At 43.6% G+C, this 25163-nt stretch overlaps 1 protein-coding gene across 1 annotated transcript; it reads left to right on the top strand.

Annotated features, from left to right (window-relative positions):
• The first annotated feature begins 9 nt into the window (after positions 1–9).
• Positions 10–25040, top strand: L3MBTL2 (L3MBTL histone methyl-lysine binding protein 2). Its single transcript, XM_083400891.1, has 17 exons — positions 10–204; positions 4378–4636; positions 6997–7130; positions 8434–8557; positions 9071–9150; positions 10214–10331; positions 11620–11754; positions 13257–13345; positions 16286–16517; positions 16818–16894; positions 18143–18247; positions 18793–18940; positions 20020–20102; positions 20947–21181; positions 21810–21911; positions 23405–23572; positions 23867–25040. The coding sequence occupies exons 1-17, from the start codon at positions 166–168 to the stop codon at positions 24145–24147; spliced, it is 2409 nt and encodes an 802-aa protein (XP_083257017.1). The 5' UTR covers positions 10–165; the 3' UTR covers positions 24148–25040.
• Positions 25041–25163: the final 123 nt, after the last annotated feature.

Genomic DNA, 25163 nt, shown 5'->3' with positions numbered 1-25163 from the left:
TCCCTGCCCATTGGGCGGCGGCGGCGGGAGCGCGAACGATTCCATGCGCTTTGGAGGTGCGCGCGGAGGCGACGCGGCTATTGGCGACTCGTGCGCTCGGTAGGGGGAAGGGAGCGCGCGCCGCCCGGCCGCGTCTTGTCGCTGGCGGTGCTGCTCGGCGTCTGCATGGGCAAGAGGAGAGCCATGGAGCGGGAAGGAGGCCCGGTAAGTCGGTCGTGGTGGTTGCTTTGCTCGGTTAGCGACGAGGCGGCAGTGAGGAAGATCTCCCAAGTTCCTTGCTCTGGTGCCATAATAACATCCCACCTGCCTGCCTTCCGCTTACGGGGAGGGGCGGGGAAGGGGTGTTCCACGTGAAAAAGGAATACAGTATATTTCCCTCATATACGGTACGTGCCCCCTTCCCCCTAAAAGGAGCTCGCCCCACAACCCGTGCCTCTCTTTCTCCCACCGCCCTTCTTGCTGGACCCCTGTGTGCAAGGAAAGGCACTTTTCTTTAGTCCTAAACTGTATCAAATAAGCTTCCTTGAAAGTTAACTCGCGTGTCTTTTTCTCTCTTTTACTTTCAAAGACAATTGCTCCTAGTCTAGATGATAGATAGATAGATAGATAGATAGATGGATAGATATGGATATTGGAAGCAATTCATTGAATACTTGTTACTTCCTCAATCAAAAGGTGATTTTTGTAATGCTATGTCTATTTTTTTAACAAATCAGATTATATATACCGTAGTGTATTTTATAAGTCGATACACAAGTGTATTTTAGGTTATAGAGGTTCTTTTTTCTAGGCGTTTTATATTTTCTTTATTGGTTATAATTATAAATAATAATAAATATAGGCTTTCCTTTAGGGAAAATGTTTTTTTTGATGGGAGCCTTAATGTTACTTAAATATACTGTTATTTCTCTTTTTAGAAAACCAACATGTGGGACAAAGCTCACCACCTCCCCAAAATGCATTTTACTCCTTCTGTGCTCTCCTCAGTATGCCTTGTTTCTAGTAGTATCAATGCTATATATCAATACTTTGTATTGCTGCCCTTGACAAAAAATAGAAATAGACTGAAATTTCTGAGTGTTGAAAGTGTTGGTCCCCCCCCCCATTGAATCCATGTAACTGATGCTCCCAACTATGTTATTATGTGAATTATCCTGCACACATGTAAGTTTCCTTTAAGTATTGAAAGATGTATGTGAGACAGCGCTAGACCTGTTGAAAGCATATTGGCTAATTACCTCCTGGCTTTGCTCTGTGTGCAATTCGCTGCTTCTTGCTTATCAAACAGCTTATTAAATTTGTAGCTGGCTGCTATTAAAACTAAATGACAGGTTGCATAGTGAACAGTTAAGTATCAATAGAATAAGAGTAACATCCAGCTGTTGTTTTCAGGTAGGTAGCCGGGTTGGTCTGCCGTAGTTGAAACAAAATAAAAAAAATCCTTCCAGTATCACCTTAGAGACCAACTAAGTTTGTTATTGGTATGAGCTTTCATGTGCATGCATCCAGCTACTGGTATTTGTTTGAGCACCATCAGTATAGTTCAGGAGTCGCCAGTTTTGTGCCCGTGGCTGGACCGGGATAGGTCTTCCTTGGCCCCCACATGGCCCCATCCTTCCACTGAAATTAGACTGTAGTCAGTAGAATTAGTTTTGGTGTATGCTTTGTTGCATGCTGTCCATTGACAGTTTCTCCTGATTGGGCCCAAAGGTTGGTGAGTTCACCAGTCTGCAATCCTGTGCAAATTTAGAAGGGTTGTATTTGCTAATGCAACATTGATTGGAAGATGCTAATTGGTTAGGAGTGTATAACTGGTTATTCTTGGGATTAAAGGAATGCTTTGTGGAAGAGGGTTGGAGCTCAGACAGGAAATGGAATTTGATATTTATGATGTGGTGGTTCCAGCTGTAGGGTGCATTATGGCTGGATGAGTAGTCGTAGGCAAAGAACTTCATGATCTCAGTAGTGATTTGGTGGCTTGCTGGGTAAATGGACTTAATCAATACAGCATATTGCTTGATCCCTCACAACAAATATGCAAAAAATAATACATGTCCTTCCTGTTGAATAACTTAGTATATAAAAGCTATTTGCTGGGGCTTTATATTCATAAGATGTAGCTTAGATTATTTTTGTATTCTCCCATAAACATGCATTGAACATAGGTGGGAAATGTCCTGATGGTTATACTTGCAAAAAGTGGTTAAGATTGGACTAATCTGCTTCAAGTAATCTCTACTGGATGTGGCCAGATTTTTGTCACCCCAAATAGTAGTGGGCTACTATGGGTATCTGCCACCTGCTTGACATTGCAATCTTCTTAAATTAGAAAGAAAAACCAAGGTGGTAGGATGTTTGACTGCACTGGCTTCCTCAGTATGTTGCTAAACTCACAAAGGTGCTTAACAACTCTTTCTTCTTCACTGTTTACCTCATGTCTTTACAGAGCTGGGCTATAGTCATGGCCACTTACCCCCAAAGTCTTCTTAACTCACTTGTTTGCTTTGCTGGGGTTTCCCTCATACAGTTCTGCCTACAGTGTCCTAACATTGCTTGAATCCAGCAAGTAGGAGGGGGAACTAGATGTACAGTTACCGTATTTTTCGCTCCGTAGGACGCACTTTTCCCCCTCCAAAAATGAAGGGGAAATGTGTGTGCGTCCTATGGAGCAAATGCAGGCTCCTTGGCTTCGCGGCGACGCGCCTGTCATGCGAAGCCGGAGGAGGAACAGAAGGGTCTTCTTCTGTTCCTTCTCCAGCTTCGCTGAAGGGCGCTGTGCCTTCTCCCTCTCTGTGCAGTGCCTTCCCTGTGAAGGAGGGGCGCTGCACAGAGAGAGAGAAGGCGCGGTGCCCCTTCAGCGACGCGTCTGTCCTGGCTTCTGCTTTAGCCCTGCGCAGCCTCTTTGGGCAGGGGGAGCCTTCATCCTGCTGCCCTGAAGAGGCTTGGCGCGGTTACCCCAGAAGCCAGAACAGCCACACGGTATCCCAGAAGCCAGATCCCTCTTGCTGTTCTGGCTTCTGGGATTCAGAATAATTTTTTCTTGTTTTCCGCCTCCCAAAACTAGGTGCGCCCTATGGTACGAAAAATACGGTATCTCTCTCTCTCTTTGCCAACTGTGTTTAACATCCTGTCTGCTTTGCCCCTAAATTTCTGATGTGTAGAAGGATTGCACAGGTCAGTGGGTTTAAAAGCATGTTCTGGCCCTCCGGGCAATTTTAGCAATTCTGGCAATCCTGAAAGGTAACATGTCTGCACTTATGGATTATCTCATATAATGCACTGCCTAGGAGAGGGGCAGGTGCAGGGCATGTTTCATGTGGTCAGTTGGGTCAGGGTGATGTCTAGGCCCAATGGACCAGGGTATCACTTCAAATGGACTTGAGAGAAGCTATTGAAAATTCCCCAGAATCCTCTGCAATATGCAGAAATTCCACAGCAGATGCTCAGGAGTTCTCCGGGGAAGATGCATCAACATAGACAGTGTTCCCTGAAAGAAAGAAAAAAGGGGGAAATGCTAGCAAAGATTGAAGTTATGAAACGTCAAAGAAGACTGAAATGATATACAGTTATATCATCCCCCCCCCATTATTCTAACTTGATTTTGTGTACTCCTTAGGATATACATCAGTTTTACTTTTTCTTCTTCTTTTTGTGCAATTGCCCACTATTACCACATCACTGTTTTCTGATTGTGCCTTTTGTAATTTATGTGATGCTCACTAAAGACCTCAAAAAGTCAATCCTAAAATTTTGAGAGTTATCATGACTTCAGGATTAAAGATTTTAAAGCACACGATAAATGAACAGAGATGCATCTTCATGTTGTTAGTCATATATATCCCACCTTCCCTAATAAACTTGGCTGGACTTGACTCTGCCTTTTTAGCACCAGTTGAAAACGCTTCCATTCTCCTGGAATTTTAATGGATATTATTTGTTTGTCCAATTAACTTTATTTTTGTTAAGAACCAAAGAAGATCTCTGCTGGATCAGACCTAAGGCCTATTTAGTCCAGCATCTGATAATTTGCTTGTCGTTTTCTGTAGCTCTTCCAGTTTACTCTTCCACTTACTGTCTGAAAATATTTTCACTTGATATTTGATATGTGTTTGGCTTTAAATTGCTCTAGTTTGTTGTTGTTGTTAGCTGCTTGGGCTTAAAGGAAACATCACAGTATTTTAAATAAATATGTAATATTTTAAGGGTAGCATATTGAGGGAGTATGGGACCTCATCATTAGTGGAAGTACCGACATTTCCTTGCCCTAATAGCCTGCTCAAATGATTCTGCCTCTGATATATGTGAACCAAATGCCTCTTTCCCACCATCATGCCTGTGGGTGTGTTTCAAATATACTCCGGTCTGTTTTGCTGTTAGTTGGAGTCTCCGGCCCATTCCAAGTCCTCATCCTTGGAGCAGAAGAATGAGGAGCAAGTGGATGATGACTTGGACCTCTTTGGGGGTTATGATAGCTGCCGGCGTTACAGCAGCAGCGGAGAGAGTGGCAGTACCTCCTTCCTGGAAGACTCTAGTGAGAATGAAGCAGCAGATCGAGAAGCTGTGGAACGGCCTACATTGCCTCCACAGGCCCAAAAACCTACCAGCCGATTGCCAGATGAAAGTGGTTCTGAGCCAGGTACTTGTGTTTTGTGGCAAAGGAAGGCTGTAAATGATTGAATACAAAGCAGTTTTTTTCTTTCTAGAGTGGGGGGGGGTTAGAGATAGTTGATGGAATACACTACATTTGGAGGATGAGCCAAAAAGAAATATAATATCAGCTTTTTAACAGGGAGAGTGTGTGTGAAATATTATCTCATACAGACATGGCGAGGGAGTATTGCATATACGGAGTATGCCTAGCCATATGGTATTGCATGAAAAAACAGCGGTGTGTAAAGATGGAAGAATTCAAAATTTCGCTATCATGCAGTTCTGCCCACTTTTTAAATCTACAGGGGCCTTGCTCCCAAGAAAACAATTTCAAACAAGCCATTTTTTTTAAAAAAAAAGTTTGGTTAAAGATTTTGACATACATTTTCCATGAATTCAGTGCAGTTATGGAAACTGTATGTTATAATTTGAACATAAAATTGTGTTTGAATTTTTACACTTGTTTTTAGTGGTAGCTTTAAAACAATACAGCCTGAAAATATATGTCTTATTAAAAAACATGAAATTAAACAATTCAATTATTCTATATTGTTTCGCAAGCAAAGCTTCTGCCCAGAAAATTCAAATTTTGTACTCAAAATCCATTTGAGAAATAAACATTTTTTAAAAAAAAGTACAATCTTGATAATTTGTTCTTATCGTATTCCTGGTGTTATGCTTCCTTAGTAAGAAGGTTTGTGTTGAGAGGAGACGTGTGCAGGGTCAGACTTGTACATTTGGGGGTAATGTGTCTAAAAATCATGAAACAGGACCAGTGCAACTCCCGCAAGGTGGGTTATATGTACACAGCTGAGTGTACCAGACCATATCTAGCAATTCCTCATGATGAGCTACAAAGCTTTCTTGAAAATTGTGGAATGGTGATATCAGAATGGAGCTAGATACAGTTGGGATTACCAACATGGTGCCCAAGGGTGCAGTGGTGCCTCCTGCTCGCTGCTCCCTTCATCATGAGGTGGCTTAGATGCTTTCCGATTTCCCCCTTGAAAAGTACATAGAAGCAAAGGAGGAAGTTGAAAGAATGACAATCTTTTTCACTTTCTCTTTCTACTCTGTGTGCTTTTCAAGGCTCAGGTTGACAAATGAGAAACTGAACAGAAAGTAGAGTGGCCTACATAAACATAAAATCCCTTATCATTTCTCTAAAATATCTGTTATTCAAATGAAGTTGTGAAAGGATACGATAAATAAAACTAAATAAATAACTCAGCGGAGGGCGAGTTGAGGGAAGTCCAGAGGGGGGGAGGGAGAATAATTGTAAATAACATGATGAATGAGATTTGTATCATTAATTGTTATGAAATTCAATAAATATTTAAAAGGATTAGAAAGTAGAGTGACCAAGTGGGTAGGAAGGAAAGGGGAAGCTATGGGACTGTGCATGTATGAAAACAGAATGGCCAGGAGAGAAAGTGGGGTGCCCCAGGAGAGAGAGAAGATGGTGGCAGAAAGAGAGAGAAAGAGGGGGAGAGAGAGAATGTGTGTGTGTGTGTGTGTGTGTGTGTGTGTGTGTGTGTTGGTGTAGGTGTGCATTTACCCAGAGGACCCAAAAGCTAGCCATCCTTTGTGTCCAAAATGAGAGGGTGGAGTAGAGGCTCTTTCCAATCCATTAGGTCACAGCTTTTGTGGTGGAATTTATTTAAGTTACCAAATCTAGCTTCAAGACAAAATTCTGCAACCAGGAGTCTATCTGCATTGTAACACATTTCCTGTGTTGGAGCACTGCCATACAGAGGTGCTTTTGGGCAGCCTCATAGGGTGTGCTTGTGTGATGTTTGGGTCAACCCATGCAATTCCTATTGGAGGTACAGGTTCCCTCTTGAGCGCCAAGCTAATGGAAGTAGTTTATCTCTCTGCTTTATAGTCAATACTATGCAATGCAATGCAATGCAGTACTGTCAGCTTTGTGCTTTTTATCCAACTTGGTTGATGCTCCTAGTGGCCAGTTAAATAACTGGCACTCTCTAACTCCTTGAGGTGTCTCTCTTTGGGATCCTAAAGCACACTATGGGCTCTGCTCTCTCCTTCTGATCCGCTAGTTGAAATGCCAGGACAAGAGCAGTTTGTGTCAGTAGCAGCAAATGCCCCTTTACTTCCCCCTTTGTTGCTACCTCCCTTCTTACATGCCAACTGGCTTTAGGATTCCCCCTAGGTTCACCCCTTGTTTTGGGGGTGGGTGAGACATAAACAGTTCCTCCTAGCTTGGAGGAGGTGGTGGCTCCCAGTCAACCTAAGTTAAATCATCCCCTTTGGTAGCCTTGGACTTTTCTGGTGGAACTGAATTGCTTCCTGCTGCTGAGGCCTGTTGTATTTGTGCCCCCTCAGCTGTCTGTGAGATGTGTGGGATTGTGGGCACAAAAGATGCCTTCTTCTCCAAGACCAAACGTTTCTGCAGCGTCTCCTGCTCCAGAAGCTACTCTTCAAATTCCAAGAAGGCCAGCATCCTGGCAAGGCTGCAGGTGAGCAAGGCCCACTTAACGAGGCTGCTGTTTGCTAAACGAGGCATGAAAATAACAGTAAGCAGTGCTGGAGGCCTGCCAGGGATATTCGAAAAGCCATTCTCCCATGAAGCAGGGACTTCAGGTGCTAGGAGGCACCTAGCAGACAGCCACACTGGATAACTAATTATTTGGAAGTAGCTTTTGGCAGGGGAGGGGAGCGTTGAGGTTGGAAAAGCCATGCTTTCCCCATAGAATTGCACACCCACAGGCACCAGCATATTAAAGATCACTTAGCACAGAACAGTTGCCCTTTAAATGCTGTTTCATATTTGCAAACAGGTTACTGAAGAGGCCCTTTCCAATGCTTGCTTTTGTGGAGTGTGATTTAAAAAACAAACATTGTCAGTGATTGCAATGAAAAAACACAGAGTGGTGGTTATTCCAGATTGACTAATCTCTCAAAAACACACAATCTTGTATAAGTAAGCCTTATTTGGAATCTCTAATATTGTACAATTAAGAAATTGTGAATATGACACCAGGGGTAGTGGTTTATTTCAAAATTTAGAATAAAAAGAGTGTGATCTTTTGCAAGCATTTCCTGTATGAGAGGAGGCACCAGAAGGGAGAAAAAGGACAACCCCACTAGTTGACAGGACACAGCACAGTTCAAAGATAAGAGAGTGAGTTGGAGGAGAAGAGGGATTCCTCAAAAGAAAATGAAGGAATCGGGTAGGTTTTAGGAAATAAGTTAGTTCTTTCTGTTCTTGATATCATTTCCTTCTCCATAACTTGGAGTGAGCCTTTCAGGGACAGAGTTCCATATTTTCCAACTGTTAAATCATGTCAACCACTCTGAGCATGTGTATAAAAGGCAAGGGAAAGATTAATAGTTGTTTTTGCCATCGTCTTGTGAAAGTAGCAGAAAGTTCTGCATTGCGCTCCTTTTCCGTTTGAATGGCAAAAAGAATTCTCTGGCACCTTTGGAAAACTGCAAAACATACGGTTGCATGAGCTTTCCTAGGCCAGGAGTGATTTTGTCAGATACATCTGATGAGAAAAGCAATAGTCTTTGAAATATCATGCCACATCTCTTCATATACAGATAACAAGGTTACTTCTCATTTAGGAAAGCTACTTGTAAGCCGTTTCAGTGCCACAAGACTTTCTTGTACTCGTTAAAGCTGCCCTTCTGGTTTGATCCATTTAACCTGCAAATCTATCACAGGCAGCAAGATTTGTCTGTCCCTTGTGTCACTGGAAGGCTATTGGGAATTAACATCTCCTTATCCTTTTGTTTTGTCTCGTCACACTTTCACAGGGCAAACCACCTACGAAAAAAGCCAAAGTCTTGCACAAGGCAGCCTGGTCTGCAAAAATTGGGGCTTTTCTCCATACGCAGGGGACAGGGCAGCTGGCAGATGGAACGCCAACTGGCCAGGATGGTAAGTGCTGGCAAGTGGGCAGAGGAAGTAAGAGGCTGTCGCTTGCTTCAAACCTCAAGGTGAATAGGAAGTTCATCAGAACCAAGCACAAAAGTATTTCTGGTTGAATAGAATATGCCAGCTGAAAGAGAAGAATGAATGTATAACCACTATATAGATGTGGGTGCAAGGTGAAGGAGTGCCTTCATGGCACAGAGAGAGAGAGAGATGTGCGTCCCCTTCCTGTGTTTTGGTGGTGCGTTTCAGACTTGTTGGCCTTGTAAACTAGTCTCTGCTTTTGGATAAGTCTAAAAACATCTGGACTGTTCTGCGCTCTCTAGAATAGATCTAGCTATTTTCTCCTTTCTACTGGATAAAGATGTCTGAGCTCCTCGGAAACTCGCAGTGTCTTACACCAAGAGGATGATGCTCCAGTAGAAGATGTCCCCATATCTGTCCTTGTCCTATTGTGGCGAATCTGTTTGCCAACCTTGAACCTTCTGTGTTGAGATGGTCTCTTGTGTCCCCTCCCAGCTCTCATCGTTGGCTTTGACTGGGGAGCGTATCTGCAGGACCATGGATGCAAGGCTGCGCCTGTTGGCAGTTTCAAACATGTGAGCACTCCCTACTTTCCATCAAGCCCATATGTGTTGTGTTGTAGGCTCCTGATAAGATAAGAAGGGTCCCCAGAAAAGTGCTCAGAGTAGCTTAAATTTTGTTTTTAAACAAGAATATCAAATCAAGATGACTTTGAATATCCATATTGTAAACTGTGTGCTATGATTTCCAAATGATAAAAAGCTTAATAGTATCCTGCAAATGGGACACGGGTGGCACTGTGCGTTAAACCACAGAGCCTAGGGCTTGCTGATCAGAAGGTTGGCGGTTCGAATCCCCGCGATAGGGTAAGCTCCCGTTGTTTGGTCCCATCTCCTGCCAACCTAGCAGTTCGAAAGCACGTCAAAGTGCAAGTAGATAAATAGGTACCACTCTGGCGGGAAGATAAACAGTGTTTCTGTGTGCTGCTCTGGTTCACCAGAAGCAGCTTAGTCATGCTGACCACATGACCCGGCAGATGTATGTCGGCTCCCTTGGCCAATAAAGCGAGATGAGCGCTGCAACCCCAGAGTCGGCCACGACCGGACCTAATGGTCAGGGGTCCCTTTACCTTTATCCTGCAAATGGATCCCAATTAGATTTGGCAATCAGCTTAGAAATATGTGAACAATTAAATTTAGTGTTGCCAGAAAGGGTAACATTTAAACAAATTGTTAGCTAACATTAAAACTAGTGCAAACTGCTATGACCCTAAAATAAGTATAAGCTGTTCTACAATAATGAGAAACCTACACTGTATGATTAACAATGCTCTATTCACGGCTGTGAAGATGAACAGGAGAATGGCCAACTTCAGACTCTCCATCTGGTGTTGGAGGTGATGCCCCCTTTCCTCCCACAATCACATTTTTACCTAGAAAGGTGCTAGAGAAATGGAAGCTAACAGACTTGAGGGCACAAAGTTCTTTGTTAAAAGCAATTCCCTCACCTGCTCATCACACATGTGCACAATAGCACATCCACACACACACAAGCAAATATAAATTATTCTGACATTTTGCTATTCTTTCTATGCCTCCCTGTTTTTCTGCTTCAATCTGTTCTCCACTCCATCATCAGGTGCCTCTTTATGATCAATGGGAAGATGTGATAAAAGGGATGAAGGTAGAAGTGTTAAACAGTGATGCTGTGCTCCCCAGTCGTGTGTATTGGATTGCCTCTGTTGTTAAGATTGCAGGTGGGTCTCTTGGGGGGGATAACAGAAAAGAGTAATTTACTTTCCTTATTGTTATTTGAATGTACATCTGCTTCCATCTGGAGACTTGAGGCAGGCAACATATTTAAAAGGGAATAAAAGCAACACCATTATAATACGTTATGTACAGTACTTACTTTTTAACACTGATATGCAGCTATTCAAACAGGTTTCAGATCTATTGCGCAAAACATAATTTAATTTGAAAACTTACATTAAAAGCATTATTGATAAAAAGCAGCCCAAGAGAAGTAGCAGAACAGAGAATTAGCAACACAGCAATGGAAGGCTCTCTTTTCCTTTTCAAAAGGGGAGGTTTTAGCTTGTCTTTTAAAAGGACAGCAGAGAGGAGGCTGCATGCACCTCTTGTGGGAGGGCATTCCAAAGAATTGGGGCTGCAACCGAGAAGACCCTGCTTATTGTAGAGAATAAGCTCACCTCCACAGTAGTTGGAATCTGTACCAAGGTCTTATTAGTAGATCTCAGTTTGCTAGGGAGGTTCATTTGGCAGTGCAAGTGCTTGAGCAGTGTTTTCCCAACTTTTTTGGTATGGCGACTCACAAGCCCAAATTTACCTGGCATGGTAGGTGACCCATTGATTTATTGTCAAATGAATTTTGGACCTCAGGTGTTTGGCAGCCACTAGTTTCATGCATTCTAACTGCATGTTTGCCTATTTTATTACCACTGCTTAAGACAGGCATAGGCAAACTCGGCCCTCCAGATGTTTTGAGACTACAGTTCCCATCATCCCTGACCACTGGTCCTGTTAGCTAGGGATGATGGGAGTTGTAGTCCCCAAACATCTGGAGGGACGAGTTTGCCTATGCCTGGCTTAAGACATCCCAGTAAAAATAATTAAGCCTGTGACCCACTTGCAAGTCATAACCAACAGTTTGGGAAGCACTCTTCTAGAGCACTGGTAGAATAGGGTTCCAGACTTGCCATGCTGTGTCCCAACCCAGGGTTCCAGATGGGCCTTGAGAGCATTCTTGGTAACAGGGCATAACTGTAAAAGATTTGGGGAGCTGAATTAGGACACTAGGCTATCTTTCCAGCTGACAAAGTTATTCAGGCTGTGGAGCAACTTCCTAAAACACGTGGTAGAAGCCCTGTGGTTGGAGGCATCCAGTGGTCCATACACTGAGAACAGAGTTTGTCTTGAAGGAACTTAGTGCTATAGTTATCAGAAAAGGGGGTGACAGTGTTTGAGACGTGATAAAATGTTCTCTTGTTTTCCTTTTCTGTCTCCAAAAATCAATCCTTGCAGGATACAAGGCACTGTTACGTTATGAAGGCTTTGAGAATGACTCTAGCAGTGACTTTTGGGTCAATTTGGGTACTGTGGACGTTCACCCTATTGGCTGGTGTGCTGTTAACAGCAAAATCCTGGTGCCTCCCCAGTGTAAGTGTCTTTGAGTCTTGCCCAGCTTTGCGGGTTTATTTAACTCACAATTTGCATCATTGCCTTTTCTCAATTAATGGATCATGCCCATTAATCCTAAATGCTGCACGTTGGAATACATTGGGAACATGAGCAAAAAGTTATCAAATTGCATGTATGCTTGTAAATTTGAGAGTTCTTACAATATGACAATTTTTGTTTAGGGGACTGAGAAAGCAGAGATGAACGAGAAACGGGTGTATTGGGGAGCGGGGCTTTCTAGGCCAAATAGTACAAACCCTTGTTCTAGATGACTGTCCCACTAGGATGTGTCATTTTAGGGGGTAAAAATTTTTGCTAAATTTTTGCAAAAGAAAGCAGTCTTAAAAATATGTTTTTGAGTGTGAGGAATTCAAATCTGCTATTATTTTCGTGATTGGACAACATTTAGCTTGGTAAGTACGTTTGATGAAAAAACACATAAACTGCTTCTAAGAAAACCAAGGAATTTTAATTTTACCTTCTGAAAGTGTGAGGTAATGCCTAATAATAATGATGATGACAATAAAAAATAATAACGTATAATATAACCACAAGTACTTGGTAATCGTTTTAAATTATCTCTATGCAATTTTACACACATTCTATGTACCATGCGAAGCTAAATTATATTAATTTAACCAAAATGTCTTTTGAATTACCAAGTCATGTTACAACTTTTTAGCACCCCTCATTTTTGAAAAGTTGGGTGGCCATTTGTCGTGGGTGCTTTTGTTGAAATTACTGCATTGCCGGGGGTTGGACTCGATGACCGTGAGGAGCCCGTCCAACTTTACAATTCTATGATTCTATGACCTTTAAAGCCCTTTATGGCTCAGGACCGCAATGCCTCAAGGACCACCTCACCATATGAACCAGCCTGGACCCTACAAACCTTTGAGACATTTTACTGTAAAAGCAACTGGTAAATGAAATAAATAATAATAAGTAGTTATTGCAGGTTGGATAATTTAACTGCTTGTAGTGCAGAACTTTCCCTTCAAAATGTAAAGTAATTTACTGCACTTCAAGGTGATCTGTAGTTACCTCTAAATTTTCCATCAAAAATCTAGAGCCTGTGGTAGTATGTTGAGACTTAGATGTTTCTGATGCTTTTGTTGAGAGAATACAGTATTTTGAAGGAGCAAAGCAAGTTGCTGTAGGTAATTTTTGGGGTGAGTGTAAACTGAAAGGAGGCTTTAAGTTTAACCAGAGAAGAAGAAAAATGAGGAAATCCCTGCGTTTCATTCTTTTGCAGCAATGAAAGGTGTGCTGAGTTTAATTATATGAAGATCATTATCCCAGCCTTCAACCACATATGTAATACTGAGGGCAATTTATAGCAGTTAAAAATCACACTTTCATAATAAAACAACAGTACTGTATTGGACACCGATACAACCAAGAGAGTCATAATGGATAAAAACAAAATTCTCAGATCAAAAGTATTATTTACCTGGGCCATCTTATACCTCTTTGTACAGCCATCCATTCAAAGTACACCGACTGGAAGGGGTACCTCATGAAAAAGCTTGTGGGAGCCAGGACTATCCCTGTGGATTTTCATATAAAGGTGAGGGAAAAATCTTTCTCCCCCCCCCCACCCCCCTGCACACAGAGGAAAGAATCAAGGCCTTTCTGCTTATCCATTCTTCCAGTAGCCCAACCTGGTACTCTCACCGTGTGTAGAAATACACCACCCATCATCCTTGACCATTGCTCATGCTGGCTGGGGCAGATGTGAATTGTAGTCCAAACATCCAGAGACCACAGAGTCGGAGGCTGCAGTAGCCTGTTCAGATTTAATATGGGCTGCAAGCCCTGCTGGAGCTCACCTCTGTCTGGAAGGCCTGGTGGTATTAGTGATAAGGGAAAGACACTTCTACAAGTTCCACACCATACATTTATAGCACTCTCACAGCATTTCAACACTCACGGCTTCCCCCAAATAATTTTGGGAACTGAGAGGGTGCTGGGAGTTGTTAGGATACTACCCCTCACAGAGCTACAACTCCCAGAACCCTTAACAAGCTACAGTTCCCATGAACCCCTGGGAGAAGTTACTGTTAAAGTGATATGACAGTGCTTTAAATGCATAGTGTGGATGTGAATGCAGTGCGTTGAAATACGCAATGTGTTTCAGGACTGAGCCGTGTCTGGGATAAGCAGCATAGCATAAAGTTGGTAGAATTTTCTTCAGAGTGTTTGGGTTCTGTCCAGTGCATTGTTTGATAGACATGAACAGAATGTGTTAGCTGTAATCTCCCACATTCGTGACATGATGGCCTTCAGTTTAAAAGACTAAATAAAGAGCAATTAAAACCCTGCTGTTTGGTCTGTTGCCTTCACTAGCTCACCTAAAAACTCAGTTTAGCTGTATTTGCTGCTGGAGGGAGAGAGGGCGCCCCCTGCTGGCACATTTTAGAAAGGGATCTATGGCCGGAAGGGATTTTTCTTCATAATCTGTGCCTCTGAATAGTGAGATGGCGGATTGAGGAAGAGCTTTTGCAATTTTAGCTTCCACATTTAAACAGGCAAACAGGCACGAACCAGTGATACAGGGTTGGAATCACTAAGCAGCGTTGATTAGTCTCTTCAGAATGTTCATTGTGAGAGGGTAATTAGTGTTATACTTCATTATGCCTTCTTCTCCCTCCCCCCTTTTACAAGGCTGCCTTGGCTAGAGGTGGTATATTAGGCTGTTAGGGGCAAGGAGACTTCCTTATTGGGGGAGACCCAGTGAGTTACTGCTTCTAGGTGATATCAAGGTTGCAATTATTTGCACGTGTGTTTCTACTGCAATCTGTTGGATCTGCTTTTAATAAATATGGGTAGGATCAGGCAGAAGGTCATTGTTTAATAATAATGCTTTTCATATATTTTTCCCCTCTAGAGCTTTTTTAAAGTTCAGAGTGCTTCTCATATATTATCTCAGTAATCTTTACAACAGATAATACAGAATGTTAGCCATGTTTAGAGGAGACCCACTGAAAACAATGGACTTAGGTCCATTTGTTTCCGTAGGTACACTCTGGGTATGAGTTAGTTGGGTATACGCCCCCCCCCCAGTCACATTGTATTTTTTATTATTAAATAATTTTATTAATTTTCAAGAAGCCAGTAGCATTGTAAAGTAGGTCAGTTATACAGTGGTACCTCTGGATACAAACGGAATCTGTTCCGGAGCCCTGAAGTAAACGCATCCTGAAGTAAACGTAACCCACGTCTGCGTGTGCGTGGGTCGCGATTCACTGCTTCTGCGCATGCGCATGGCGTCATTTTGACCATCTGCGCATGCGCAAGTGGCAAAACCCAGAAGTTACGCATTCTGTTACTTCCGGGTTGCCGAGGAGCGCAACCCGAAAGCGCTCAACCTGAAGCAACTTCAACCCGAGGTATGACTGTATCCACATATGGCAGATTCGTGCAGGGGACACGAGAGTCTGGTTTGCCAGAGTTCATGCCAGAGTTGCGAAATAACAACAACAACAACAACAACAACAACAACAACAACAACAACAATAATTTATACCCTGCCCATCTGGTTGGGCTTCCCCAGCTCTGGGCGGCTTCCAACAAAATATTAAAATACAGTAATGCATCAAACGTTAAAAGTTTCCCTAAACAGGGCTGCCTTCAGGTGTCTTCCTGGTTCGTAGCTCCATCTCCTGGTTTACAGCACTTTGTTGGCTAAATCTGCTTCTGCCAGAGATGTGGGGCATGACCCATTAACACAGAATGTAAATCCAAGGAAGGTTCTGGAATTTTGACTGAGACTCCCCCCACAACAAAACAGTCAGTGTGGTATTAGGGTACCTTGGGCAAGCCTCTCTCTCTCTCAGCCTAGCCTACCTCACTGGGTTGTTGTGAGGATAAAGGGAGGAAGAACCATGTATGCTGCCCTGAGCTTCTTGAAGAAAGGGCAGCATACAAATGTAATAAATCAGGTTAGATTGTGGTTTTATTTATCTAAATGCTCTGGGCGACACAAAAGTGGCAATGGCAGCATTCACATTTCATGGTAAATAATAGTTAATGGTTTAGTATGAATGCAGAGAAGGCGGCTGCTTTACTTCTTCTTGAGCAGGGCCAACAAACCCTGGTCCCTGGCTTAATACTGCATCGGAACTGGGGATTCAATCAAATGAGTCCAGAAGCCAAAATGTATTCAGATGTATTACTAAACCAAGGCCAATGATTCATGACTCCCACTCGAGCTGGAGAAGGAGTGAAATAGGAGCCATGAAACCATTAACTATGGGTGTATGACCTGGGCTACTGAAAGTGTTTGGAAAAAATCCAGTCTGAATGGATGGCCGAATGCTTTTATGTTGACATGGAGGCATCAGCAATTGGGGTTTTTTTGGATCCATGCGGCATCCCATGTTAAAGAAGAACTGCAAGGCTGCACTCTAGAGGAGGAAGCGTAAAAGTGCAGAGAGTTGCGCAATCTCTGTGGTGGAGAATCACAGACGTGGAAGGCAGCAGAGCATCTCTCTTCTTGTTTACTCAGATGACTGAGAACATGAAGTATCCCTTCCGCCAAGGCATGAGACTGGAAGTGGTGGACAAGACCCGTGTTTCTCGGATACGTGTGGCTGTCGTGGACACTGTGATTGGTGGCCGCCTGAGGCTTCTCTATGAAGACGGGGACAGCGTTGATGATTTCTGGTGCCACATGTGGAGCCCCTTAATCCACCCTGTTGGCTGGTCTAGAAGGGTTGGCCATAGCATAAAGAGAACGGGTGAGGATTTACATAGGAGAAAAACTACTCTTCTGCTTGAAGTATATATTTTAACCTTTCAAATTGTTGCAGATATAATGTATTCCTTCCTTTTAATGAGATTGGAGCACATGATGTGTTATTTGATGGTTTTTAAGATGATGAGAATGTTTGAAATGTATGCTGTGGCAAATAAACTATTTTTAAATGGAAGAAGAAGAAGAATTTTCCTTGCCAAAAGATGACCGCTAACTAGCATATTTGAGATGTCTTGTTTCACTCTTTCTTACTTTCAATATCCTTTTATGTCTTTGCTGGAAGAAAAATCTAATGACATGGCACACCACCCTACCTTCCGGAAGATCTACTGCGATGCTGTTCCATATCTCTTCAAGAAGGTGGGAAAGGTTTATGGTCTCTTTCTTTACTTTGGTCAGCAAGTGAGATAGGATTTGCACCATTTGGGGGATTGGTAGTTTATGGAGCTTTTGAAATCTCTCTCCTGCCTTGCAAGGGACTATCTTTTGTAGCGCCCAAGGAGCTCAGTGTTGTATGAACCAGTCGGGGGGGGGGGGCCTTCTCTGTAGTGGCTCTCCATAGAATCACTTTGCCCTGGAACTGAGACAGGCACTAGAACTGTTGGTGTTTCAGCACCTTCTGAAGTGCCTCTTCCCAGGCTTTTGCTGATGCTTAGTTCTTTATAGTTTAGTTCTGTATACCTGCAGGAGCGTCTCCACCCCCATTGTTTATCCCAGACATTGAGGTCCAGCTCTGAGGGCCTTCTGGTGGTTCCCTCACTGCAAGAAGTGAAGTTACAAGGAACCTGGCAGAGGTAGTGGCACCCACCCTGTGGAATGCCCTCTTGTCAGAAGTCAAGGAAATAAGCAACTATCTGACTCTTAGAAGACATCTGAAGGCAGCCCTGTATAGGGAAGTTTATAATGTTTGGTGTTTTACTGTGGTTTTATAATTTGTTGGAAGTCGCCCAGAGTGGCCAGGGCAACCCAGTCAGATGGGCAGCAAATAAATAAATAAAGTAGTAGTAGTAGTAGTAGTAGTAGTAGTAGTAGTAGTAGTAGTGGAGGTATTGTTAATTTGCCCTCAATTGCTGCTGCATTTTATTTTTCAAAGGTTTAAAGCTGTTTTACTTTGCTTAATGGATTGCTGTCTTTTTTCTGTTGTGCTTTGAGATGCTCTTTAAAAGACAGTATATGAATAAACAAATTACAATGTTGAGCTATTGGGGATAGGATACAGGACCTGCGTGAGTTGAAAGCAAAACAAGGATGGCTTGCAGCAAAAATACGGGGAAGACTTTCTGTGGTTGGAAAGAGTCATCCCACTATTGAAGGACTAGACCTTGGAGGAAGCTTAAGCAATGGGAGATGTTGTCTTTCCCTTTATCGTGCTTATCCTCCTTGGCCTTGCAACCATGCTGTGACGTAGGTCACTGCTGTTCTCGTGTATCAGATAATTAACTGAGAACAAGAGTGCTGCTTCCCCAAGGCCAGCCAGCAAAGCTGGAAAGCAATTTGAACTCCTATGCCCCAATCACCAAGGTCAGTCTTTCTAGTTACCCACACATGTCCCTGCATGTGTCTTATTTCTTTATCACCAACTTCTTTCTCATCCGTAATCTCTTCCAGGTGCGCGCTGTCTACCCAGAAGGTCGCTGGTTTGAGGAAGGCATGAAACTGGAAGCTATTGACCCTTTGAATATGGGCAACATTTGTGTGGCTACTGTCCGTAAGGTATGCCGGTCTGGTCTGAAAAGAGGGAGCGGCTGCTTCAGCCAAGCACAACGCTTTCAAGGAATTGGGAGTTAGACTTTGAAAGAAGAAAGGAACTGCTTTGGGGTTGTTGTTTTCTTACAAGGAAGCGGTGTATAAATTTTTATGAAATAAAAAATTAAGGCTCTAATTTATATACCTTAGAGCCAACTGATTTGGGCCAGTGGGCAGATTTCGAATTTTGAGAAAACGTTGGAGGCAACAGTCACAAAAGAGCGGCTATGTTCTATGAGTCTGCTTTTTTAAAAATCTAGTAATGCTTGTACAGTGTTGATGGGGTGTTCAAATCACACACATGTGAGTGCAGATCTTGGTTTTTGAAAGAAAAGCAAGTTATAAATATTTTAAAAATGAGTGAGAAAATTAAGAGGAAAGTATGTTATATTTAGGTACTTAACACCATAGAGTGCTCCAGCTCTTCTCTCTGTTGAGTTTAGAAGCTGCTATTATGAAATACTTTAGAACAACCTTCAGGTTCGCTTTCTCACCCCTGGCCTGTCTTTCAGGTCCTTTTAGATGGCTATCTCATGATCGGCATTGATGGTGCAGCCTCTGAGGATGGTTCTGATTGGTTCTGCTACCATGCTTCCTTGCACTCCATTTTCCCTGTCAATTTCTGTAAGCAGAACAACATTGAACTGACGCCTCCGAAAGGTGAGGACCCCAAGCTCTCCTTCTCTTTGCTTGCTTCCCTGGCAGATTGAGCTCCTTCTCTGCAAAATAGAATGCTAAGAAAGCCTTGCTTATGTTAGACTATAAGTGTGAAACCGACATACTCTGTTTCTTCTTTGCCTTCGAGATGGCGATCTCTGTTGTTCTTCCTGCCCAAGAAAATGGGGAGTTTGGCTGGAATTCAGTTTCTGTCTTGCTATCCTCCTGCCTGCCTCTGAATCTTGCCGTTTCCATGCTTCTCTTTTGGGGGCTTCGGAGGGCTATACAAAAGCTGGTGTTCATCCTTTCCTGCCTCTGCACTCCTCTGGAAACAAGAACTACAGTAGTGCCTTGCAAGACGAAATTAATTCGTTCCGCGAGTTTTTTCGTCGAGCAAGTTTTTTCGTCTTGCGAAGCACCACGGTGGGGAGGGGTGGGGAGAAGCAGGACAGCTGCCGCAGCCGGTATCTTGGACTCACCCGCGCCTTGTGGCCATCGCGCGACGCGGCTGCTGGAGGGCGGCGGGGCTCAGGAGCGCGACTCCGGCTGCAACGCTGGCTGCTGGCAGCAATGGCTCCTGAGGGGAGCGTGCGAGGGCGATGGGCAGCGGCGCGAGGCAGCCGGAAGGTCGGCCATCAGCCGGAAGGTGGGAGGGAGCCGGAGGAGCGGGGAAGCGAGCGTGCGTGCGTGCAGTGACTGTCGCCATGACAGGAGAGACAGGGCTGTTTGGTCTAGCGAAGCAAGCCCATAGGAAAATCCGTCTTGCGGAGCACCTCAGAAAACGAAAAACGCTTTCGTCCAGCGAGTTTTTCGTCTTCCGAGGCATTCGTCTTGCGGGGTACCACTGTACTTGGTTTTCTGAATAGCTATTGCATTATGTTCTGTCTGATCTCCACTCTGGAAAGCAAACGTTGTTTTTGCTTTCCCCCACTGTAGCTGGCATTGGCTGCTTCTTGGACAAATATGTGCGAGGGGATAGGCAATAACTTGCATGCTTCTCCTGCTCCTTCTGGTTGTGGTGTTTATGAGGAGGTTGTTTCATTCCGGTAACATGCCCCCCCCCCCCCAACTTCATACTTCAGGGCATGATGCCAAGACCTTCAATTGGACAAGCTATCTAGAAAAGACCAAGTCAAAGGCTGCACCAGCACATCTGTTCAACTTGGTGAGTACCATGTGGAAGGGCAAGTTCACAAAGGCACCAGCATCACCCCAAACTAGTCGCTCTGTTGTTGAGAAGCAAATGGCCTTATGAGAAATGCCATTATATACATTGCAGATGCAAGCATACTTATGAAATATTGTGTAAAGTGTTTCCCTGAAGCTACAGAAAATGGCAGTCAGATTTATCAAGGGTTGTGAATGGCTTCCCTAAGTGGAAAGGTCCAAGTGTCTGGGATATTTTAGTCTAGATAGGGAAGTAAGATTCATTTCGTACATAGAATTTCAATGATCACCCTTGACAGTGTGCTTTGCTGAAAAGAGATCAGGAAGACTGCACTCTGCAGCTGAGTCAAATCTCTCATTTATAACCTTGGCATTGGTACTGCTAACTTAAATGTGTAGGGCTCCCCCCCCCCCCCCGGTTTAAATTCCTTCCTTGCCTCATTACAAATATCATTTCTGGACACTCATACTGTCCCTCAACTTAAACTGCTAAGCTTCCCCAGTAGAATTAGCTATTTATTTATTAAAATATTTATTTAATAAAAAAAAAATTACCCTCAACTTAAACTGCTAAGCTTCCCCAGTAGAATTAGCTATTTATTTATTAAAATATTTATTTAATAAAAAAAATTCACAGCCCGCTCTGTGTGTGTTTGTGTGTGTGTGCGTGTGCGTGCGCATACACTTAAAAATTTAAAATCAGAGAGCAGCATGCAGAATTTGGATTTCTGAGAACAAGAATGTTGAGTGCCTTCAATAAATAAATGGAAGGAAGGAAGGGAGCCCTCATGGATGTATATTATTATTTGAGGTTGGGTATATCGTGCTGCTCCTTTTCCCAGGATTGCCCAAACCATGGCTTCAAGATGGGTGCCAAGCTAGAAGCAGTAGACTTGATGGAGCCCAGGCTTATCTGTGTGGCCACAGTGAAGCGAGTGGTACATCGGCTCCTCAGGATACACTTTGATGGTTGGGACAGCGAATATGACCAGTGGGTGGACTGTGAGTCCCCAGATATCTATCCTGTGGGCTGGTGTGAGCTGATAGGCTACCAGCTGCAACCCCCAGTAGCACCAGGTAAGAGAATATATCTTCTTTTCATCCAGCATCACCAGTTTCACTCAAGGTGTGTTGGGGGCAATCTGACATATTCCTTCTCTTACGAGAAAGAGGTACCTTCCACCTGACCCACCCTATGTCTTTATTGCATAGCAAACCTGGACATGTTAAAGGCTGGGAACCAGAATGGGCAGGTTCAGTAGCTGATGAGGAGCTGAAGCTGAAATCAAAACAACAGGAGCCCCCTATTTTGAGGGAGGGAGGATGTTTTCAAGCAGAAATGGTCGTTAAACTGATTCTGCTCTCAATACCAGCTCCATATACATGCAGCTCATTCAGTGAGGACTAGAGCAGCCTTTTGGCTTTGTTCCTCTACCTTTGAATTACCTTACTCTGAGCCACTGACGTTCTTTACAAGATGAAATCATTGTGAGGCCCCAGAATAAAATGTACAAAGGTAGCAAACTTGGGGGCTTGTGGGAGACTAGACAGAAAACTGTCCTTCTCTGTCTCCTCTTATCTTTTTATACAAAGTGTTCTGAGCCTGTTAAACTGGGAACTAATCATGAACCCTCCTGCTTGGAAACTGCATGCAGCTGTGTCTTTATACTTAGCTACTGCTTAACGTCTCCTGTGTCCTGTGTAGCTTCTGATTGTAGATCTGTTTCCTCGGTGGCAGAGCCTATGTCACCAGCGCCAGCAGCTAAGGAGGTGCCGAAGAAGAAGCGAAAGCCATATGGAAGGAAAAGTGAGTGGCAATTGGAACAACCTTGTCTCTATGATTCATCTGAATAACAAAGCAAATATTGCAAGGTTTGATACGAAGGCATAAGCCTGCTGCAGATAGTATGCTGCCCAGAACTACCAGAGCACATGCAAGGAACATTAAGGTACAGAAGATGAGGGTGGAACGTTTGCCTGGACTATCTTCTGTGAGGATAGCATTGCAAAATGGAATAGCTTGAAATGTGGATGATGGGACTGTCTGACAGGGCATGAAATGGACTGCCTCATCATTAGCTTGTGCCTTGGTCCTATGCATTCTTGCAAATTACTGTAAGCTGTCACTATTGGAATTGGGATTCTTGATTGGATGGACCACATATATGACTCGGCTCTATGACAGGGATGATGAACCTGTGATTCTTCCAATTTTGTTGCACTACAATTCCCACCATCCCTTTTATCATCCCATTGTCCCTCTGTCACCCAACCTGAGCCTTAAAGGAGCATGCCTTTCTTATGCTGCTGGTGAGGAGAGCCAGTGTGGTGTAGTGGTTAAGAGCGGTAGTCTTGTAATCTGGGGAACTGGGTTCATGTCTCCGCTCCTCCACATGCAGCTGCTGGGTGACTTTGGGCCAGTCACACTTCTTTGAAGTCTCTCAGCCCCACTCACCTCACAGAGTGTTTGTTGTGGGGGAGGAAGGGAAAGGAGAATGTTAGCCGCTTTGAGACTCCTTAAAGGGAATGAAAGGCGGGATATCAAATCCAAACTCTTCTTCTCCTTCTTCTTCTTCTTCTTCTTCTTCTTCTTCTTCTTCTTGCTGTGAGGTAACGCCGAATAGGGCCCTTCTCTGTAATACCAAAGATCATTCTACAAGGAGGTGCCAGGTGACTGAATCTGTGACCTTGTTTGCACAAAACATGAGCTATGGCTCTTCAAGAATTGTGGCTACAACAATTGTGTTTGAAACCCTGAACGTCTCTTACTAAAAGGGTCTCTGTTAACATGGTGGGAAATGAGCTCTGGCTGAATATCAGATGACTGTAGTGGGCTAATTGAACCATTGGCCTGATGGCCAACGCCAACTAAATATACTAAGCATATGAGAGCCAGTGTGGTGTAATGGTTAGAATGCTGAACTAGGATCTAGGAGACGGGCGTTCAAATCCTCACTCAGCCATAAAGCTCACCCTGTAATTTAAACTAAACAAAAATGACGATCAGTAGCACTTGTGTCAGGGTTGTAACGGTGTGTTTAGAGAATTGTTTGATTGTTCAGCATCCTGCTAAGTTCACTGAGTGGCCTAACCTATCTTGCGAGATTCCTATGAGTCTTAATTCTAGCTCTCTTTGAGAGCTAGTGTCTTGAGTAATTTCAGCTGCACTGAGAGCTCACTTGACTGAATGCTGCTGCCATACAAAACAACAACCACCCTTCACAACAAGATGTTAATATAAAAAGCAAAACAGTCACAAAGGTGGGTTTTCTTATAACTTCCTCTCTTCTGTATACAAAGGGAAGAAGATGACTGCTAAAGCCCGTTCCATCAAGCAAGCAGCAAAGAAGACGGCTGCCCCCGAAGTAAAGAAGAAAGCACAGGCTGCCAAGAAAAGGGCTGCCCCTAAAGCAAAGGAGGGCACACAAACTGCAAGCAAGACCTCCCTGAAACCAGCTTCTGATGAAAGTAAGTTAAAAGGGGTGTCACTTATTCCTACTTTTTTGCTGCCCCCCCCCTTCAGTGGGATTGGAGATGGGAAGGTGGTGGTTGTGTAAATTAGCTATTTTCCTGCTCACCATTTCCAGTTCAGAATCTGCTTGCTGTTGTAGGAAACTCCAGTCACAGGTCTCCCAGTCTTGGTACATATGGATGCAATTTACCACAAGCTTTTGCTATTGCTTATTTCTTACATGTGTATGTGCATGCTCTGAGGATTGTGTCTTGCGATGTCAATGTAGCACCTCTCTCTGTTTCGTGCAGTTGTTGCTGTGGAGGTGAAAGAAGAAATTCTTGACGATTCAGCAATGGAACTTGAAGCCCCACCGCTACCAGTACCAATCAGCAGCTTAAAGGATGAAGATATGGACACGGAATCCCCACTGAGTCCTATGCCAGGCGGCTGCTTAAAGGATAAGGATATTGAACCAGAAGCTCCCGCAAGCTCTGCGCTGCTCAGCTGCTTAAAGGATGAAGCCATGGAACCAGAAGCTCCAGCAAGCCCAGTATTGATCAGTTGCTTGAAGGATGAAGATGTAGACTAAAGCTTCATGCGACAAAGTGACTTGATGTTCTTTTGCCACAGTCCTTGAAGAAATCAGGAAAATGCTGGCCTCATTTGCGGGGGCATGGACCACAGTTTATAAAGCTGTAGTTTTTTCATAGTTGATGGATCACCTCAAAATAAAAATGGAAAAGCTCTCAAAACAAATTCCACTTAATTATGTAAAAAGGCAAGCCCACTATGCCTTTCTGACTGGCATGGCAGGAGCCAAGGATGAACGTCTCCATTTCAGATCTCTGTAGGGAGGTGCTTCCAGTCATTCTAAACTTGCATCAACTGAGCCAGAATCTAGATAAGTGCCAATCCAGTAGAGAACCACATCCATTACATGGTACAGTGGTACCTCAGGTTACAGACACTTCAGGTTACAGACTCCGCTAACCCAGAAATAGTACCTCGGGTTAAGAACTTTGCTTCAGGATGAGAACAGAAATTGAGTGGTGTGGCGGCAGCGGGAGGCCCCATTAGCTAAAGTGGTGCTTCAGGTTAAGAACAGTTTTAGGTTAAGAACAGACCTCCAGAACGAATTAAGTTCTTAACCTGAGGTACCACTGTATTGGGAACTGCCCTCCCAAATTATCTCTGTCTTCCTCTGTGCTACATTGTTTCTTCCTGCCATTTTGGCCACAGAGTCTAAGAAGGCACAGGGCACATGAAATCAAATTACATGTGAGCCCAATGCACTTTGGAGCATCACATTTTCCTCTGTGAGGAGTAGGAGTATACACTTGCCCCCCCCCCCCTTTGTACTATGAACAGAATGAATCAATTCTTTGACAATAATGAGAGGAGAAAAATGTATTGCAACCCTTTCTGTAAATAAAACTGCATGTGTTTATTTTGCCCTTTTGTTGAATAAACTCAGTCAGAATACCTTGTGTTTGGAGTCTTTTCTGGTCTTCTCTGGTCAAGAAAATATGGGTACCAAGGGCATACAGAAGCAACTTGTGCATTGTTTGCTGGTTCTAAAATACATCTGTCTGCAAGGGGGATTGC

The sequence above is a fragment of the Podarcis tiliguerta genome (assembly GCF_965153285.1).
Source record: "Podarcis tiliguerta genome assembly, chromosome: 10".
Taxonomy (NCBI): Eukaryota; Metazoa; Chordata; class Lepidosauria; order Squamata; family Lacertidae; genus Podarcis; species Podarcis tiliguerta.
This window is presented reverse-complemented; position numbering and strand designations above follow the sequence as displayed.

Bases quoted from the DNA above. Each gene is read 5' to 3' on its own strand.
- L3MBTL2 (XM_083400891.1), top strand. From the start codon at position 166: ATGGGCAAGAGGAGAGCCATGGAGCGGGAAGGAGGCCCG. The intron at 8,558-9,070 runs GTAAGTGCTGGC...GTCCCCTCCCAG, and splicing joins AACGCCAACTGGCCAGGATG to CTCTCATCGTTGGCTTTGAC. The intron at 21,912-23,404 runs GTGAGTGGCAAT...CTGTATACAAAG, and splicing joins AAAGCCATATGGAAGGAAAA to GGAAGAAGATGACTGCTAAA.